Source organism: Vulpes lagopus, chromosome 23 (assembly GCF_018345385.1).
Source record: "Vulpes lagopus strain Blue_001 chromosome 23, ASM1834538v1, whole genome shotgun sequence".
Classification (NCBI taxonomy): Eukaryota; Metazoa; Chordata; class Mammalia; order Carnivora; family Canidae; genus Vulpes; species Vulpes lagopus.
Window position 1 is genome coordinate 25,277,966 of NC_054846.1, and position 19,583 is coordinate 25,297,548.

Genomic DNA, 19,583 nt, shown 5'->3' on the forward strand with positions numbered 1-19,583 from the left:
CATCGGGGTGCAGGTGTCCCGACGTTTCATTGCATCTGAATCTTTGGGGTAAATCCCCAACAGTGCAATTGCTGGGTCGTAGGGCAGGTCAATTTTTAACTCATTATACTTTGAATCAAGATTAGAACCCCACAGTAGAGATCAGTTTTTTAATATAGGGGGACAGAATTCCTATAATGACATTATTCGGTTTAACACACACATGTACACATACTGAGGGCCTGCTATATGTTTATCAGATTCTTGAGAGAAAAAGAAAAAAGTGAAAGAAACACATTTGTGTAACTCAGAAAGCTACTGCTTTAAAATTTTCCTTGATCCTCCTTTAGGCAGGAGCCAGTCTCTCCCTGCATCACTCACAATTCTTCCCGTTCCATGCTGTTTTCCTCCCCCTGTTTACCTTTTACCCTCAAAACAATTCTTTAATGTCACATTTTCAAGGTACTTTAGTAGGCATTGGGGATACAATAATGAAAAAAAGATATGAGATCTACATTTACACTAAACTTATAGATTGTTAAGAGAAATAGATGATCACATGACATAATGTAGTTTAAGTGCTATGATGAGGAAAAAAATGTTGTGGGTTATATAGGAAAAGCACTTGGCCTAGGGGCCAGTGATATCTTCTTAAGTGAAATTGTGTTCAAGTTGAGATTTGACATGTAGGTCAGTGGTTCTCAAAGTATACTCCTAGACCCTCAGTAGCACCTGGCAATTTGTTAGAAATAGAAAAATCTTGGTTTTACCCCCAGGCTGCTGAATCAGAAACTGGGAGTAAGGCCCAGAAATCTGGCATTTGACAAGCTCTCTAAGGAATTCCAGTTCATGCTGAAGATTGAGAACTAGTGGATAGGTGATAGTGTGATAGAGGGCTAGGGTTGGATCTTACTGGGCAGAGGGACCAGCTTCAGAGATCCCTAGCCACTGAGACTAATGTGGAAAAGTTCAGTTTGCCTGAAGCATAGGATATAAGATCTGGAGGAGAGGTGAGGTGGACAGAAGAAAGTGTGGAGAGGAGAGCATGGAGATCATCTGGATTTTGTAAACCATATTAAATTGTTTAGATTTCACTTATCATAAAGGCTCCTTTTATGCATCTATTATCTCCTCAAATAGAATATAAATATGCAAGGGTCAGCATCGTATTTCCATGTCTCAGAATACCCTTCAACTATTGTTGGCATATAATTGGCATCTGATAAATGCATGCAGTATATGAATTGACTGAAATCATTGGATACTCACAAAAGCCTTGTGAGTAAAACTGCCTATATCACACCTGAGAACACCCGAGGCTACGAGCAGGTGAGTGACTTACCAACATAACAAGGTCAAATGACTGTTCAGAAGTAGAGGTGTTTTACAAATCCAAGCATTTGGATTTTGTTCTTAGGATCCCTTCTTTATTCCATAGTACCTTTCTGTCAGGGAGTGCTGAGATTACAGAGAATATGTACATAAAATCACAAATTTTTTTGACTTGTAAGCATTCCTAATGCAACTGCGCTTCTTTCTCCTTTTTCTTTTCTTCTTTTTTTTTCCAGACAGAAAAGGGGAGTGCACTTCATGAAGCAGCTTTATTTGGAAAGGTGGATGTTGTGAGAGTTCTGTTAGAAACAGGTAACTACCGTGATTCTCCATGGAATTTATTCTGCCAAATACAATTTCTATTTCAGGACTAGATAAAGGGAAATGGCACAGTTTTTTTTTTTCCATAATCACCCTTACTTTTTACCTTTAGTTCATATTGCAAATGTGTATCCATATCATGTAGAATTGAGCCTCAATGTTTAGGTAAAATGAATATAAATATACACCTTCTTTTACTCCATAGATGTCAGTAAAAAGCTCTTAGAAATTACAATTGTATATATTTAAACCACATTGAAATATATTAGAGAAACTACCAGAAGGAAAAGGAATTCTCTGCTTGTACAAAAGGGAGGAACTGATCCTTATGAAGTTATGACAATTGCTTGGTTTATGAAAGAACATAGTATTTCCCTAGGCTTATTGGGAACTATGGTAAACAGAAATTAGTGTTCTGTATCCTTAAGGTAAATTCGCCTTGTTGCTTCATCAACTGAGTAGCTATTATTTGTAAGCTGCAGTGATTTAAAGGGATTTTTTTTTTTTAGAAGGAATGCTTTGAAGGAACAACAGAGTAGGTTTGTCTTCATATGTATATTCTGAATGAAATGAAATAAAATTGGAACTGAGATTGGATTTTTTTAGGATAAAAAAGCATGGGTACAATTTTATACTTGGAAACAATTGATTTGAGTCTTTGGTGTTATGGACTACATTTAGTGTATTTGTTTTCCACCCTGAAAAAATGAAAAACATTGGCTATTGCATTTTGATTATACTTCTAGAAAGCTAAAGTCTCAAGTACATTTTTTTACATTGAACAGTGATATAATAAATGTCTTATAGGCAACAAATTACAATTTTGCTTGTCACACATTTCTACACAAATTTAAGCAAAGCTTAATTATCTTACTATACAATGAACTAATGCCGGATTCTGAAAGCTGGCTCTGTTTACAGTTAGATGTTTGGAAAATTTATAAACTTTTTTGGGGCAGTGAAAACTACTACATTCCTTAGTACAATAAGTATTTTTAGAATTAAAATAATTACAAATGTATTTTAGTTACAAACTTCAAGAAGTGTGCTCAGCAGGTAGATGGTTGTTATTTACACTGAATATAATCTTGCATAAATATGAGATATTTGACTTTGTAGCTGGACAAATACTATTTGGACAACAGTTCAAAATAATCATCCTTCTTCAACTTTTGTGAATACTCAGATATTTTAAGACTGTCATTATGTTATGCATGATACATTATTATTTAAAATTTTTTTTACCATATTTTACAGAATATATCTATATCACAGAACCATTATTATATCTTAGGAATTCACATTCTAAATTAATAAATAATATTTTTTAGCTTGACAGCGTATCTATTAACTAGCTATAATCCAAACTAGCCTTAATTATAAAAAAACAATCTTAATGATTGGGTCAGTGCCCTTGAAGACTTCATTCATTGTCAAGAATGTTCCTAATCTTTGGTAGTAGGAGACCCCCACCTTCTTTCTTACAAAAATCGTGTGTGTGTGTGTGTGTGTGTGTGTGTGTGTGTGTGTCTAGGACTTAATTTTTTACACAACTACTTTCATAGCTTGGTCTGTGTATGTTTAATATTAGAGTAGTTACATCTTGACAGTATCTTCTGATGACACTTCTGTGGTTGTACATTTAGTGGATTTTTCTTTTTCTTTCAGGAATTGATGCCAACATAAAGGATAGCTTAGGTAGAACCGTCTTAGACATTCTGAAGGAACATCCGTCTCAGAAATCTCTCCAGATTGCAACACTCTTACAAGGTAAACAATATTGAATGATGGATGAGCTTGTCTTAAAGTTAAGATTAGATTAAATCTACTGTAGTTTTCTCTTGAGTTTTGAGTCAATGTTTACTTGTAAGTAAACTTACTGTTTACGTTTTTTTCTGGTAGACTTTTAAACTAAATAATAATAATTTTTTAAAAGATTTTATTTATTTATTCATGAGAGACACAGAGAGAGAGAGAGATACATAGACACAGGCAGAGGGAGAAGCAGGCTCCATGCAGGGAGCCCGACGCGGGACTCGATCCCAGGTCTCCAGGATCACACTCTGGGCCGCAGGCAGCACCAAACTGCTGTGCCACCGGGGCTGCCCAATAATAATAATTTTTAATGTTTTATTTCTGTTTTCAGCTAATGAGTATTTTTATGAAAAGCAAAAGTGGTTTTTCAATCACTTGATAATAGTCTTTTAAATCCATATAGTAAAAATGTAGTTAGGAACTTGATGGTAATAAGACTATATAAAGTGTTGATGGTCTTACATTTGGATAATGCTTTAAGAGTTTTCAGGGATTTTCTGTTATTTTGTCTGATTTCTATAACTTTGTGAGGTAGGTAAGTCTGATATCATTATTTGCCTTTTTTTTTGCACATGAGGGAAACTGAAGCTCTGAGAGGCTGACTTGCTCAAACTCATATCCTGTTTGGGGTAGTAGACCTGGTACATAAATGCTGGGTTAACAACAAGAATTATACTTAGCTAGAATAATACAGATTATTTCTTCCTTAATCTAGTAGTATAAGATAATTCAGTCTTGCCAGCCTTTGTTTTTGGTAAAGGTCACCTAAGGTCTACTGAATGTTTGAGAACCACCTAGGTTCATTTGCAGGATTATATACTTCCCTGTTTGATCTAAAAATTTTAATGAAAATTTAGATTGAAATACTCTCCCATTTTGCTTCATGATTAGGCCTGACATATAGTATGTTTCCCTTAAAACCCCAGACATTGATTCTCTCCTTTCCAGTTAGCTTCTACACTGTTCAGCAATGATTATCCCCTAATTATTGCAGATTGGCAGCAAGTGTAATAGGGAAGGGAGACAGGATGGTTTCCCTGGATATTAGTTGGGAAACTGAAGGACAACTCTGTCCTGCAGGAGATACACGAATTAAAACCAAGTCAGGCAGGTGATGCAGAGATACAAGAGTCAACAGAAGCCAAAGAGGGGTAAAAAGAATAGATGAGCTACAGGAGGTCATTCATGCTGTCTTCTCTCTTTATTTTCAAAACCTCTTAGGGAAGGGAAGGTCAGTCCCCTACAATTTTCTTGTTAATAAGGAAGTTAATTACAAGTCAAGTGCATATAGAGATAAATCAGATAATACAAGAGTGGCTCTACATATTCAAATTAAAATCAAGTGGAATGAAAGCTAATAAAAAAGAATGGTATACAACATTTTTGTCTTTTCCCTTTAGGCACTTTATATTTCATATTGAACTTTTGTCTCTAACTCAACTTTAAAAAAACAGAGGCTTGTGAATAATACGCCTTTTGGGAAAAGCAAAATAAATGTCATCTGCTAAAAAGAAGACATGATGTAATTACAGACATTTATTGTATTGATTTAACTTAGATGAAATTGTTATTAGCTAGGAGTTAACTGTGTTCTCTTAAATGGTCAAGGTTCATTAGGTATGTCAATTTGTATTGAACATACAGGACATCTTTGAATTTTTAAAATTGTTGGCAGATTTTAGAATATGAATGTGTTATCTGTATGCTTTTGCATTCCTGGGTCACAAATCAGTGGTGCATTTTAAGTTTAATGAAAAAGCTTGTTATTTCGCTAAAACCAATTTAGAGTAGATAAAATTACTATTTGTGTTCCAGAGGAAGAATTCACTTTACATAAGTACTACACTGGGTCAAAATTATAAGGATAGACTTCCATAGGTTGCTTTGTTTGCCTAGTAGAATGGCCCTTAGAAACCGTTTGGATGGTATAAAGACACAGTTGGTTGGCATGAGAGCACAAACTTTCTTAACTAGATTTTAAGAAAAAAGATTCCTTCTGAATAAAGACATGTAAGAAAAAAAGATCCCTGTGGGGAGAAATCAATGGATTTAATCCTTTAGATGGAGACTACAAACTAGCCACTGTAGATGGAATACTTTTGCCAGATAGCACATATTTTGTTTAGATTACATATTTTAGGCGTGCACTGTATTTCCACAAAAATTTAATTAGCTTTCAACATAGAAAAATCTGGAATTTCAGCTAAGACCTTAGAATTTCGTTTTCTCAAAAAGAACAGGCTTTAATTTTACTTTACTATTGAACTTTCAGTGAGTCACCTACTCTCTAGTTAATCATGCTCCACATACTTGCTGTGTTCTCTGTGTTCAGATGCCGTTTTCCTTATGCTTAAGAGAAAAGTGAGATATTTTCTTGTCCCGTGTCTATCTGGTTGTGCCACTTATTAGCTGTATGAATATGGTCAATTAAAAATCCTTCTTCTTGAGTTGTCATCTTTAAAACTGAAATTGTCATAGTGCCCGTGTCATAGTTTTGTGAGGCTCAAGTGAGTTAACTTATTTTAAATACTTAGAATACTGCTGGTTGCATAGTAAGCTACATTTAAGTTTTTTAGCTGCTGTTACTATAATTGTATCTTCCTCAAAATTGGAAAAATGAGAGGTAGGCTGAGTGTAAAACACTACCTCAAAAATAATGAGAAAGAACATTATTTCTTTGTGGAAATAAACTTTAATATGTAATTATGCTTATCTTACAAGAGTAAATACCATTATAACCTAAATTTCATTCATTTATGTTACCTGACTAGTTGTTGTATCCATCTGAATTCGGTATTCCTGTTTAGGTATCAAGTCTATTCAAAGTATCTTTCAGAGGTTTTTAAATCTTCAGGTAGAATATATTTAAGGAAACTAAGGATGTTACTATGTTTTTAACATGTGAATTTATTTTTAAGGAAAGAATGTGACCAGTTTAGTTTTCACAAAGAGGGTTTATGTGTCTCTTAGGTTCCTAAGTATCTTTTATGTTTTAATTAAAAAGATTTAAATTAATAATTCATGAAGGTCTTTCAGTTTTTTTTTTGAAGTTCTTTTAAAGACTTAGGATATATTGAGGAGAAAAAATAGATGAAAAACTGGTCACCAGAAATAAAACCTGAAGTTTAGTTATTGATTCTAAAGTAAGTGAATTTGACTATGTAATTTCAAAAACTTGTGTACACAGAATATTTAGAAGGTGTGGGAAGATCAGCAGCCCTTGAAGAGCATGTACAAGAAGATACAACACAAGAAATACATATTTCATCTCCTGTTGAGTCTCCTTCCCAAAAGACTAAGAGTGAGTAGCTAATTATAAACCCTTGAAATAGTACTAGATATTTATGTACAGATTTGTCCTAAATGTACAAAAAGGCTAACACTTATAAAAATTTCAAATCTAATAAATTATATCTTATACACTCTATATTTTTTAAATATTTATTTATTTATTAATGAGAGACACAGAGAGAGAGAGAGAGAGGCAGAGACACAGGCAAAGGGAGAAGCAGGCTCCTTGCAGGGAGCCCAATGTGGGACTCGATCCTGGATCCTGGGATCAGAACTTCAGCCAAAGGCAGGTGCCCAACTACTGAGCCACACAGGCGTCCCTATACTCTATATTTTATCTATTTATTCAGTCAGCATTTTTTTTTAAAAGAAGAAGATGGTGGAGGAGAGACATATGGAAAGGGAACGGGAGTCTTAAGCAGTGAAGAGCTCAACACGGGGGCTTGACACTCATCATGGGGTTCAGTCTCACAACCCTGAAACCAAGACTTGAGCCGAAATCAAGAGTCGGAAACTTAATGGACTGAGCCACCCAGGCACCCATTCAGTCAGCATTTATTGAGCACTTCTGTTTGTCAGACCCTACTCTTGGTCCTGACATTGTAGTCAGCAAAATTAGAAATTTCTGCTGTCATGAAGTTTACATGGAGTGGATATTTTATGGTAGATAGTTCCCTAAAATTAATTAATTAATTAATTAGAGAGAGTGAGAGTGTACCTGAGTTGGGGGACAGGCAGAAGGCGAGAGAGAATCTCAAGCCAGCTCCCTGCAGAATGCAGAGCGGGGCTGATCCCACAACCCTGCGATCATGACCTGAGCCGAAATTAGAGTTGGGTGCTTAACTGACTGAGCTACCCAGGTGCCCCTTGCTAAAATGTGTTAATGCAGAATAAAAATATTGATATCTGGATTATAACTACTGGAGTTTTATTTATTCTCAGGAGAAATTGTACATGTAAGGTACCTTTCTGAGAATGATTAGAGAAATGCATATTTGCATGCAGCCTGCAAAATATTCACATTTTGATAGATGATGCATATTATTTGTCTGTTCCTTCTGTGTTTTTCCTTTATGTCACATTGCATAATTCTTATTTATTAATTATGTAATTATTTGTCTAAATACATTCTATTTCTTCTTATTGAATCTATGAAGTAGGCTCCCAATACCATTTAAAATTTGTTAATGAGTTATTGAATGAATTGTGTTTCTGTGAACTATAATGCCAGTGAAAGATTGTTAAAGATGAAATGTTCTAATGAATAAAACCTTAGGAATTATTCATTCCACATGCTTTTATGTACTATACATGTATAAACCTTCAATACTATTTCTATTTTGAATCAGAGTAATAACGGGCAAAATTGGGATTTCTCCTTGTCTTTTATAAGTTCTTGCACTAATCATAGTTTAGTATCTTGTTTTCAATGGAGTATTTTCCGACTTACTAAATCTTATTTGTCATAATATGAGTTCTATCACCATACTAGTTATATTTTTATTAGTTAATAGGAAGTTTAGGCAATAGCCCTTCTTGAAACTTTGAAAAAAAATTGCTATTTTCTTACAGGTGAAACTGTGACTGGAGAATTATCAAAACTCTTGGATGAAATAAAACTCTGTCAAGAAAAGGATTATTCTTTTGAAGATTTGTGCCACACAATATCAGACCACTACTTAGATAATTTGAGCAAGATTTCAGAGGAAGAACTTGGGAAAAATGGAAGCCAGAGTGTAGTAAGTAAGGGGGGAAGGAAGACAGTACGTCTGTCTTTGCCAATTCATTGTGTATCTGAGAGGCATGGGATTTGTGCATTATCCTATCTTCTGATTCTGCCAGTGTCAAATGTCAGATTCCCAATTGCTCTTTTTCTGATGTTTATTGCTGTTTTATTCTCACTGCATGTGTAGGGGAAAGAATGCCTTGATAAATCATTTATAGTTTGTGATGAATCTCACTACTGCTAACTTGCTAACAAATGAAATCATAGTGTCTTTGATTATGTTCTTTTAGTTTTACTGGGTGTGATGATACTGGTTTCCAATGAAAAAAAAAATCTTCCTTTTGTCTTTGTTTCCCGCTTTCTCTATGAACTGAGTCTGCCCCATCTTGAAGAAAGATGGAGCTGGGCTGTGTGTGTATGTTTCTCGGTCACTCTGTATGTCACGGTAGGGGAGAGACATTGTGGAAAGTTTGACTCCATATTTTTATAATCTTAAACTAATCCCTCATGCAACCTACAAGCTCAGAGTCTAAATCATGAATTAGAGATCCTTGCTCATTTAGATTTTATATTAACACTATAGCAAAAAAAGACCAAAACACCCTGTAGAGAATCACTCGATTTAAAATTAAGATTTGTATATCTGTTTTGAGTCATGTAGAGGTAGGATTTTTAGGGTATACTGGTATCAAAGGAAATGCAGTATTATGACACGAAATCTTTACTCACTTTTAGAACTTAATTTGTTATAGAAATATTATGCTTTCTTCAAAAGCTAATAAGAGTGGATTGTGTTAAGTGTGTCATAATTATTTATGAAAACTAAAAAAAATTGCCAAGTAGAGTGACTATTAGGAGAATGTTTACTTCATTTAGTTACTTAACGTGTATCTTGTTTTCCAGGATAGTACTTGTTAGTCTAGCTCCATGGCTAGTCTTACTCCCTACACTCTTTGTTCTTGGTTTTTGTTTTTTTTTGTTTTTTTTTGTTTTTTGTTTTTTGCTACATTGTCTTTTTTAAAGCATCATATTATTGGCTCCAATAAAAGCTCTTTATGAATAATTATGATTAATTATATATATATATACATGTATATGTAAATACATATAAGTTTAACCAAATGAAATTTTTATATTAATGAGATATTTACTGTAGTGACTTTAACATCAGGATAAAACTTCCCGTTTAAAAGTCTTAAACAGTTATATGTCATCTCTAAATGACAAACCAGTTGTATTTCAACATTTCCTTGAAGGTTGGTTCAAATTAAAACATTTATCCTGCATAAATAATACATGGTGTTTATAGGTTTTTAGGTCTGTCCCTAAAGATTTCTCTAAACTGACTGCTTCTGGTCCTCTACTTGTAGCGAACCCATAGAATTTCTGAAAGCCCTAATTTGTAGTATGTACCGTAGTAAACAAATTTTAAGCTAACATCCCAAATTCATGTATTCATAAATTACATATATCTACTACTATTCTAAGAATATATGAGGTAAATTAGAAGGATAAAGAATAAGTGTAAATGAAAGCTCTTTTTTTTTCTTTTACTCAGTAGGTATCTTGTATACCCTGGGGTCTGAACCCTATACTTTGAGACCATGCTTACATGCTTATATATTTCAAGTAGTGACATCTGAGGTTTTTGGAATTATGAGGGTGACATAATTTGGGGGAATGAAGGCTAAGTGTTTTTTTTTTTAAGTCAAAACTGTATAGAGAAATTAGGGCTCATAAATTGAACTGAAATTCTTAAAATTCAAGCTTATCCTTTCACACAATCACTCTTTGTTCCTGTGACAAACCTTATATTGTGTTCCTTGAAAGTATTGTCATATTAAATAATAAAGGTTACATGAGGCAGAAAAGCAGAGGGTACTTATGAGTAAGGGCAAGTAGTTCAGTTTATCTGAAATAATAGAGTTTATAAAGGGAAAGATGGGGAATAAAATTAGAAGGATAGGTTGAGGTCAGGCCATGGGTGATTTTGAATGTCAGGATAAGAATTTTAAATTTATTTTTTAGAAAATGAGAAAAATCTAAAGGATTTTGAGCAGATAAAAGACATCACTGGAAGTACCCTTTTGGAAGATCTGATAGAAACTTGTCATTAAATGTTTAAAAAGTAATCCAGTTATTTTGACCCTTTTCTATAGACTATGTTTTATTTGGGTTCAGTTGCTTATATTGAATATTTCTGTTCATCAAAAATGTTTCTTCAGAGTTTTGTTATGAATTGTATTCTCAAATTATGCAAAAATTTAAGTAAAAATTTAATTAAGTACTTATAGATCACGTTTGTCAGTATGTTGTAGATTATAAGATTTATAATAGCAGTAATCAAACATGGTTCCTGACTTGCAGGAGTTCAAAATTCTTATTCAAAAAAGGCTTCAGTCGCAGTGTACAGATAAGACTAACATGTGAAACAACAGATAAATAAGGGCTGACATTTATTAGATGCTTACTGTTCAAATGCCTTATGATTTAAGCTACTTAATCCTCACAGTAATCCTAACTGGATTTATAGACTTGGGAAATGACTCAGCTGGCAAGTAGCAGACCTAGGATTCAAACTCAGAGCCAATGTCTTTAATTCCCAGCCACATTTCTCATAATAAATTATCCAGTGGCCAAAGGAATTTTTTAAAAAGGGAGAGATTAGCAAAGACTTACTGGTATTCATTGAAGGCTTCATGGAGGTAGGGAGAGACTAAACTCAGAGCTCTGGAGGGAGAGGAGATATGCCTTGTATTTGTTTTGAAATGAATGAGTGAATGAATGAGTGAATGGGAAAGGATTCCAGCTCGCAGAAGCATTATGTGCAGAAGCACAGAGGTGAGACATAGCATATAATTTGAGAATAATGGTTTATCATGAAAGTTGATTTTGGAAAGTAGTGGGAAACAGATTTGGGTAAGTAACAGTAATACTTAACATTTACTGAGTACTTTATTTATATTAACTGATTGAATTTTCATAATAACCCTGAGGAAGGCGGTATTATCCTCCCATCTGACAAATGAGAAAATGGAGGCATAGAGTAGTTTTATGATTTTCCCATGTTTATACAGTTAATTGCCAGAGCCAGGATCTGAAGGCAGGCAGTCTGGGGCTGATGCCGTATCCATTACCACTCAGATGTTTTGTTAAGGGCAGATAATTAGATTTGAGAAGCTAATCAGAAGTTTAATATTGACGGTGAGGAGAGTAAATTCTTGAGTAAGGGAGTTCTATCCTGATGGTGACATCCTGGGAAGATAAAAATGGTAACTATGGTCAGATGTTCTGGGAAGAAACATAGTGATTCTCAGCAGTGGTTATATGTTAGACATATCTGGAGAGGCTTCAGAAAATCCTGATACCTTCAGGTAACATGTTCTGACCAACTAGACCAACTAAATCAGAATTGTTTTGGGTGGCTCTGAGCCTTGTTCTTTCAGAAAGCTAATGTGCACACTGTTGGTCTAGAGGCCTCAAAATCCGCCAGGGCCTTACAGAGGTAATTCAGACCTGAGATGCTGAGTCACAACTTGAGGTCTTGATAATACCACAAAATTATAGAATTATAGAGCTAGAATAAATCTCATCATGGGTCTTCCAGTATCCAGTCTAATTCTCCCATTGCTGTATGAGAGCAGCTAAAAAAATCTTTTGGGCTAGAGACATTTTCAGTTTATCATCAAAGAAAATTCCCAGTGTAGTCCTAAATTAAAATTATTTCTATATTACATTGGAATATTACATGTGGAATAATATTTTTGCTTGTTTGCATTATTGGCTGTAGGATGGACATTTGGATTCAGTTAAAGTTTAATTTTAGGTGATAATGAAATACCCACTTTGTTCATTATAATATGACAAATAATTCCAAAAGTAATTTAGAAGAAATAAAAATGTGAGGAAAATATAATTTTGTAGCATTTGTACTATTATTATTATTATTATTTATATAAATGTATTTTACATATTAGTGATGTGCCTTGAATTTTAGGGGTATTTTAACAATTCTTAGTTCAGTTTAGCTTTCATTGCCATTTTTTTCTTCCAATAGAGGGCACTCTAATTCAGTAATTTAAAATACAAAATCAGCTGTCTTATGTAAGAACTTGTACTTTTGAATTAGAGGTTTCTGATTTTATTAAAATATTAATTAGCCTTAGGTAGTAGTTTGAACAATTTTACTAATATAAGTGAATTAAAAATTAAATTCTTATTATGATTGAATGTATTCAATTGGATGTTTTACATTTAATGTGAAGGCTAGCTCCAGTTAAAATTACATTTTCCCTTGCATAAATTTTAATTCAAAAGTCAGTCTGTTTTAAGTGCTTTTATAATATGCATATGGAGCCATTTTCTAAGTTGAATTAGGACATTATATAATCTAGAATGTAAATTTTGAAGAAATATAAATATCTTTACATACTTTAGCAACCCATGAAATTTAGAATTTTGAAAGAATATAAAATAATCTGAAAAAATGTTCTTTTCTCTTATTTTCTCAGGTCATATATTCAGTTTCTTTTTCCATGTGTATAAACAATGTGCCGACTCTTAAATGTGAATACGTATACGACAGAGAAATTTGATTATTAGAGCAGACTTCAGAATCTAGGTTTCAGGAAAACTTTTTTTCTTTTTTTAATATTTAAAATAGAAAAAGTATTATTGTTTCATTAGATTATATCTCTAAGAAATAAATAGGAAGCTTCAGGGATGAAATACATTATATTTTTTTTCCCTAAGGGAAACCTGGATATAAATGGCATGTAAAGACTTCTTGTTTGAAAGAGGTTGTGTTGCCAAGTTTTGTGCAATTTCAAATCAAGCAGTATACTTTTCTGTTATTTTACTTTCTTTTCCAATGCAAAATCTTTAACGACATGTAAACCTTCTGAAGTATGAGATATTTTCTGTAATATATCAAGATTTTAGGATTCAGTGTCTCAGTTTTTATACCAAGGGTCTATAACCTGCTTGAGAACACTGTTGGGGAGACTGTACTGGAGACTCTCCATAGGAAAAGATAGTTAATTTGGTGCCAGAATACATGAAGTCTTAAAGGTCAGTAGAGTCAAATTAGGTTGCCTAGAATACAAATGGCATTTCTAAAATAATGTTTACTTTCAAAAATATAATCTCTAGAGCTTACTATCAGGAATGTACAACTTCAGAATTCTGAGAGACTCCGATGACTGTGTCATCCAATTCCTATCAGATTCACAGCACTTTGGGAAATGAATTTTCTGAAACATAAAATAGGGGGTTCTTTCAGGATTATCAGTGATTCTTTAGCACATAATGAGTTTTTTTTTGTAATGGTGGAGGTGAATCTTAAACAGTGGTAACAGTTACCTTATTGAGAATATAGTATTCAGAATATTTCTAACCTAAGTAATTCATGTCTTATATAGTTGAACAAAGTTTTTGGCAGTGGTGACTCAAGACTGCTGTATACTAAGTCTGGGATTGAATTGTCCTAACAGATTTTCCAGGATCTTTGGAGAAGATATAGATCTTGTTGACCTAAGTTAATATTTTGAAACTAATAGCATTAACTATACTTATGTACCATATGTACCTACAAAGAAAAATCCAGAATCAGAATGGTGAGGTTTTTGTCCCTCCACTCATCCCAGGAAGAACTTGTAACTGAAGTGAATGTAGGAAGATCCTTGAGATATCCTTGCCCTCTGGAATGGTGGGGGTGGGGTGTAGGGGGTGGAGGTCATTCTTCTGAACTTCCAATGCAATTGCTTTTCCCTTTCATGACACATCTCTTTGTTCTGCTTTGTCTTTTAGGTGTACATATTTTTATATAATTTCTTGCAGGCTTCTTATGGTTAAATCTATATTTGATTGATCTCCGTAATGACATCCTGCCTAGCACAATACCCTGCAATGTTGTCTCTCAGTGAAAGTTTATTGAATGATAAATGTATGAAAAGGCAAACATTGCATAATGGAATACATATAAAACAATGTTGTGAATCAACCACTTTTATTGAAAACATGTTTAATTATTTGGAGATGAATTTAGAGTCCAAGGACAGGTTTTTTCTGTTCTGCCACTTATTAGCAGGGAGACTATTGGAAGTGCTAGAAGTCTCCAAAGCCTTAGTTTCTTCCAGTTAAAAAAAGCGGGGGGGGGGGGGGGTGTTAATACGGCCTCTGTCAGTGATAGAAAAAAAGAGCTACTCCCTTTTGTTCTGCTGAAGACATGACATTTTGATTTTTACGTTTTATAGATTTTGTCCAACTTTGTCCAAACTTCCAATAACTACTCAAGATCAACCCAAAAGAGACTTCTCTAGTGAAGTGCTATATGTTTTATTCTTGGATTTGTGTTAATCAATATTTGCCATGAAAAAAAACCCTAGTCATCTATCATAATCAGGTCTGCAGATGTGAAGGAGGAATAGCAAACATGGCATATAATTGAACGTACGTGAAAAATTACCTCAGTAAACATTCTTGCTTCAAAGTAAAAATAGAATTCAGTGGGAGTTACAATAAAATAAAATCCTATATTTAGATTCCTAAAATTTCAGGAGTTTAAGTATAAGATTGGAGAGATTTAGTTGGGGAAGAGGTACATTAAAAAAGTTTCTGGGAAAAAAAAAAAAAAGTTTCTGGGATATTTAAATGACCACAACTACAGGGTGAACCAACAGTGAGAAGTGGCTGCTAAAAACCAGTGAGCACTTGTCAAGCACTGATCTCTGCAAATAGTTGTAATACAAGAAGCTAGCATTTGTATTGTACTAAGTTTTAACTATATACTAGACACTGTGGTAAGCATGTTAAAATAATTATCTTTTTTATTCCTCACAATAATGCCATGGGGTAGGTTTTATTATCCTCAATGTGGAAATCAAGACCAAAATAACTTGTCCAGGCTTATGCAGCTACCAAACGTTAAAACTGGGATCTAAATTTGGGTTTGATATCTTCCAAGGTCATGATCCTAACCTACTGGATAGTCATGGTAGTCATATTATTAATGGTTCTTAGTTACAGCCATTCTGTCTGTCATTAGTATCTTCCAGACTGGCCTACTCTCACCTTTTCATCATTTTTGCCATTCTGCAGGTTCAGACTTTCATTACCTCTTACTGAGTTATTTTAAGAGTTTTTCATTCTGTCCACCTGCTTCTAGTGTCTCCTCATCATTTGCTCCAGTTTTTTCTTAATACTACTGCCAGATCAGTATGCTTTAAGTTCAGTTCTGGTCATGTCAGTCTCATTCTCAAAGTTAGGCCTGGTCCTCATTGTAAAAATTAAATGTAGACTTTTAACTTGGGCACTCAGGGCTCTGTCTTCCAGCATCATTATATATTTCCAGCTTTCTCTCATTAATGTCTTAGATAAATAGGATGCTTTGGTAAAATGGGTTGCCCTCAAGCATGTCTGTCTTTCCTTATCTCTGCCCATGTTCACAATGTTTATTCATACATAGTTCTTTTCTCTATCTTCTACATATTGAAAACCATTCTTTATAAAATCTTTTATTAAAAATATTACAGGGGATCCCTGGGTGGCTCAGCGGTTTAGCGCCTGCCTTCCGCCCAGGGCTCGATCCTGGAGTCCCGGGAGTGAGTTCTGCGTTGGGCTCCCTGCATGGAGCCTGCTTCTCCCTCTGCCTGTGTCTCCGCCTCTCTCTCTCTCTGTATTCTCATGAATAAATAAATAAAATGTTTAAAAAAATATATTACAAGACCTTTTTTGATCCTTCTGTTAAAAGCCAACTTATTCGGATTGGCTATCATTACATTTTATTTACAAGTGTGTTATGTAAATTTTGTAGTCAGCCTTGTATTATTTATGCATGAATCTGTGTTTGGCTTTGCTTAGAAACCTCTCGGTGACTGGGGAAATACGTTTCTCTCTGTGAGGAATTTAGCATAGTTCTTCACTCTCATGCTTAATAAAACATTTGTTGAATTGATAGGATAGGCCATAGATATCAGAAAATCTGTTTGATAACTGATTATAGGTACAGACTTACGGATAAATTTCTAGATGGAGTCTTTCTAATCTCAGAAGAGTTTACTGTTGGTTGATGTTTCAAATAATGAATGCCTCACCATTTATTTTGAAGATGACATGAAATAACTGGTCAAACTATATTATAAACTTCCTCATAACATAAAAATACCAACATCTTATGCCAAGTCATGCCTTTCTTATGTAGCAATGTCTCTTTGACTGACAATAAGAATATCTTACAGTATAAATATCATGTTTGGCTCCAGATAACATATGTAATGGAAAATCTATAAGAATATAGGAACATACATCTCATTTATTTTAATTTTCAAATTCTTCAATATTCCATGATAAAGATTTAAAAAATTCATCCCTGTTATTCTTTCTTTGTAAGTTGAGATGGGCTATTTTGAAGCAGTTTTTTCCCGTTATTCATAAGGAAAAATAGGCTTAAGCAAACACTCTGGGTTTTTTTTTTCCTCATTATTGATTCTTAATGATTACAACATGCTCAACTAATGCATGGTATTATTATGTGCATGTGCTTAAGATGTGTTTGACACCAAATACCTCTCAATATTATGAACGTTCTGTTAAGGTATCCCAAGTTAGTATACTCCCTTTCTAAAGAATTATGAACGTTATATATTTGAAATTTATGAAGCTTATAAAGTTCATCATTTTATTTACTTTGCAGCTACAGCATGTCAGTTTTTATTTTAAATTTTCATTTTCCCTGATCCCTCTCTAATCTTCAATTTGAATTTAATCTTTGTCATAGAAGGACTTAGCTATTATGATTTCCCTGAGAATCCATAGTTTATACTCAGGAGCTAATTGTAATATTTTCTTGAAAGTTTAATAATAACTTGACTTTGTTCTAACCTTATTTTTGGGATAATGGTGATGTTAACTTTTGACAACTTTGGCCACAAGTTATGGTTACCTCAATCATTTATCATATAATGCACCTGATTTGTAATTCTATTTCAAAGTATACTTGATTCGTTTTTGGAGTGAAGGCCTGGGACAACCTGCCATTGAAAAAGAATCCCATTTTACTTGCCATAAGAAATCAGTCTGGAGCCTGAGCTTAAAGAGATATGTCAGCAGTGATAATCACTTATCTCTGTGTTCAGGGAAATGTTTTTTACTTTGAAGAGCAAAGTAATTCTTTTTTTTTTTTTTTTTTTTTTTGAGCAAAGTAATTCTAATGGAATAGTGGACTAGCGACCTAGAAAAAAATTTTATCATTAGACCATTTGAAACAGGACTACTGAGTATTGGAATTCATTCTAACATTTTGTGAGACTATTTGAGACATGACTACTGAAAATATGAAATTCATTCAATTTCTAACAGCTAAAGAATTAAAATTATCCATTCTGTATTCAAAGTCAATAAAGTAGGAGAAAGAGAAACTGTGTTCTCAGGCCTAGATTTTTAAAATTGTCTCATGTTATTTTTACTTTCCTTTTCCAGAATTTTTATTTCAACCATCTATACTGTTTATTTGATTTTTTTATTCATTATTTTTATATTTTTAAAGATTTGTTTATTTATTTTGAGAGAGAGAGAGAGAGCAAATGCAGGGGGCAGGGCAGAGGGAGAGAGAGTCTTTCATGCAGACTCCTCACCAAGTGAGAAGCCTGACTTGGGGTTCCACCCACAACCCATGAGATCATGACTTGAGCTGAAACCAAGAGTTAGAGGCTTAACCGCTTGAGCCACCCAGGTGTCCAAAGCATCTATGTTTTTTAAAGCTCAAATGTTTCATTTGCTTACAGTTTCACAACAGTTCTATTTATTCAGTAGCCTCCAGTCTATGCTATCAAATAACTAACAATGAGAAACAAAGTCTTAATTTGGAGAAAGAATGAGGTAGTCAAGAAGATGAATTTGATGGGAAATGAAAAACTCTAAAATGAACAAAGATAATGAACCCAGTGAGATGTGTATCAATAAAGTAGACATTGCTTGCCCCCAAAATAAATGAGACAACGCTGTTGTGTTATATCCTTTCCTATAATCATCCTCTGTGTTGCTGAAATAAATCTGTTCTTAAAGGCTTGTAGAATATTCCCTCGGAGCCCTTAATCCTACTCTCACTGAGCTTAGTGCCAGTTTCCTAAACATTGAAAGTATCTTTATTGTCACAGTTACAATTATCATCCTCCCTAGTTTACTGAGACCCTGCATTAAAGAATTATAATAATTTATTGGATAATGTCAATTTGTAACGTGGAGTGGCACTGCAGTGTAGAGAACAAGAGTTTTCAACTCAAACAGACTTGTATTTGAATCTAAATTCTATTTTGTAGGTCAATATTACCCTGAACTTTATATTTGTCACCTTATTAGTAATGATTCTATAGTCTTTCTCACCTCAACCTACTGAATCAGAATGTCTTGAAATGGATTATTATTAATATTTTAAAAAGATTTTTATCTATTTAGAGAGGGGGCTGGTGGGACTTCTGGGGTTGGAGCAGCTTACCTCAGCCCCGTCACGCGTGTTTGACATGTAGACACCCTGCCACCGCCTGTGCCCCACCTGCGTCCTGCTCCGTACTAGTGCCACAAGGGCAGAGGTGCTTCCTGGCCACCCACCCACATTCCGTCCCGCTGCCTCACTGCGGCCACCATGGCCCTTGGACAGGAGGGGTGTCCTCCCCTAAGCTACAGCCACCTCTTGCCCAGGGGCTCAGCCTCCCTCTGGCCTGTCACTATCTTAACAGGGATTAGGGATGGAGTCACTAAACCAGTGCTGGGACAGAGGTCGGGAAGAAGCTGTGTGTTCTTTTTAAAATAAAAACAAAAACACTGAAAAAAAAAAAAAGTGACTTCTCACTTTTTTTTTTTTTTTGGATCAAAAAAAGTTTATTTTGAATATTTAATTTAAAAAAAATCATACCTATGATGTGTGCTACAGAAACTTAGATACAGTAATTGCATATAAAACCCGACCTAATTGTGGTAAAGCAAGGATTATGCAGAAATGCGCTTCAGGAAGTAGACGCTAATGTCCCAGACACCCGAGACACAGAATCTTCCAGAAAGACACCACCCCTGACTGTCGCAGGCGCCGACCTGGCCTCCCCAGCTCTCAGGAGGGCAATGCACT

The 19,583-nt window shown here is 34.3% G+C and overlaps 1 protein-coding gene across 13 annotated transcripts in view; it reads left to right on the top strand.

Annotated features, from left to right (window-relative positions):
- Window positions 1-19,583, top strand: part of ANKS1B (ankyrin repeat and sterile alpha motif domain containing 1B) — a 1,017,748-nt gene that overhangs the window by 170,139 nt on the left and 828,026 nt on the right. For all 13 annotated transcript variants that reach the window (XM_041737915.1, XM_041737908.1, XM_041737909.1 and 10 more), the window contains exons 5-8: window positions 1,548-1,623; window positions 3,301-3,402; window positions 6,635-6,748; window positions 8,311-8,477. In XM_041737915.1, the coding sequence (XP_041593849.1) occupies window positions 1,548-1,623; window positions 3,301-3,402; window positions 6,635-6,748; window positions 8,311-8,477 (459 nt within the window). The remainder of the gene's footprint in view (window positions 1-1,547; window positions 1,624-3,300; window positions 3,403-6,634; window positions 6,749-8,310; window positions 8,478-19,583) is intronic.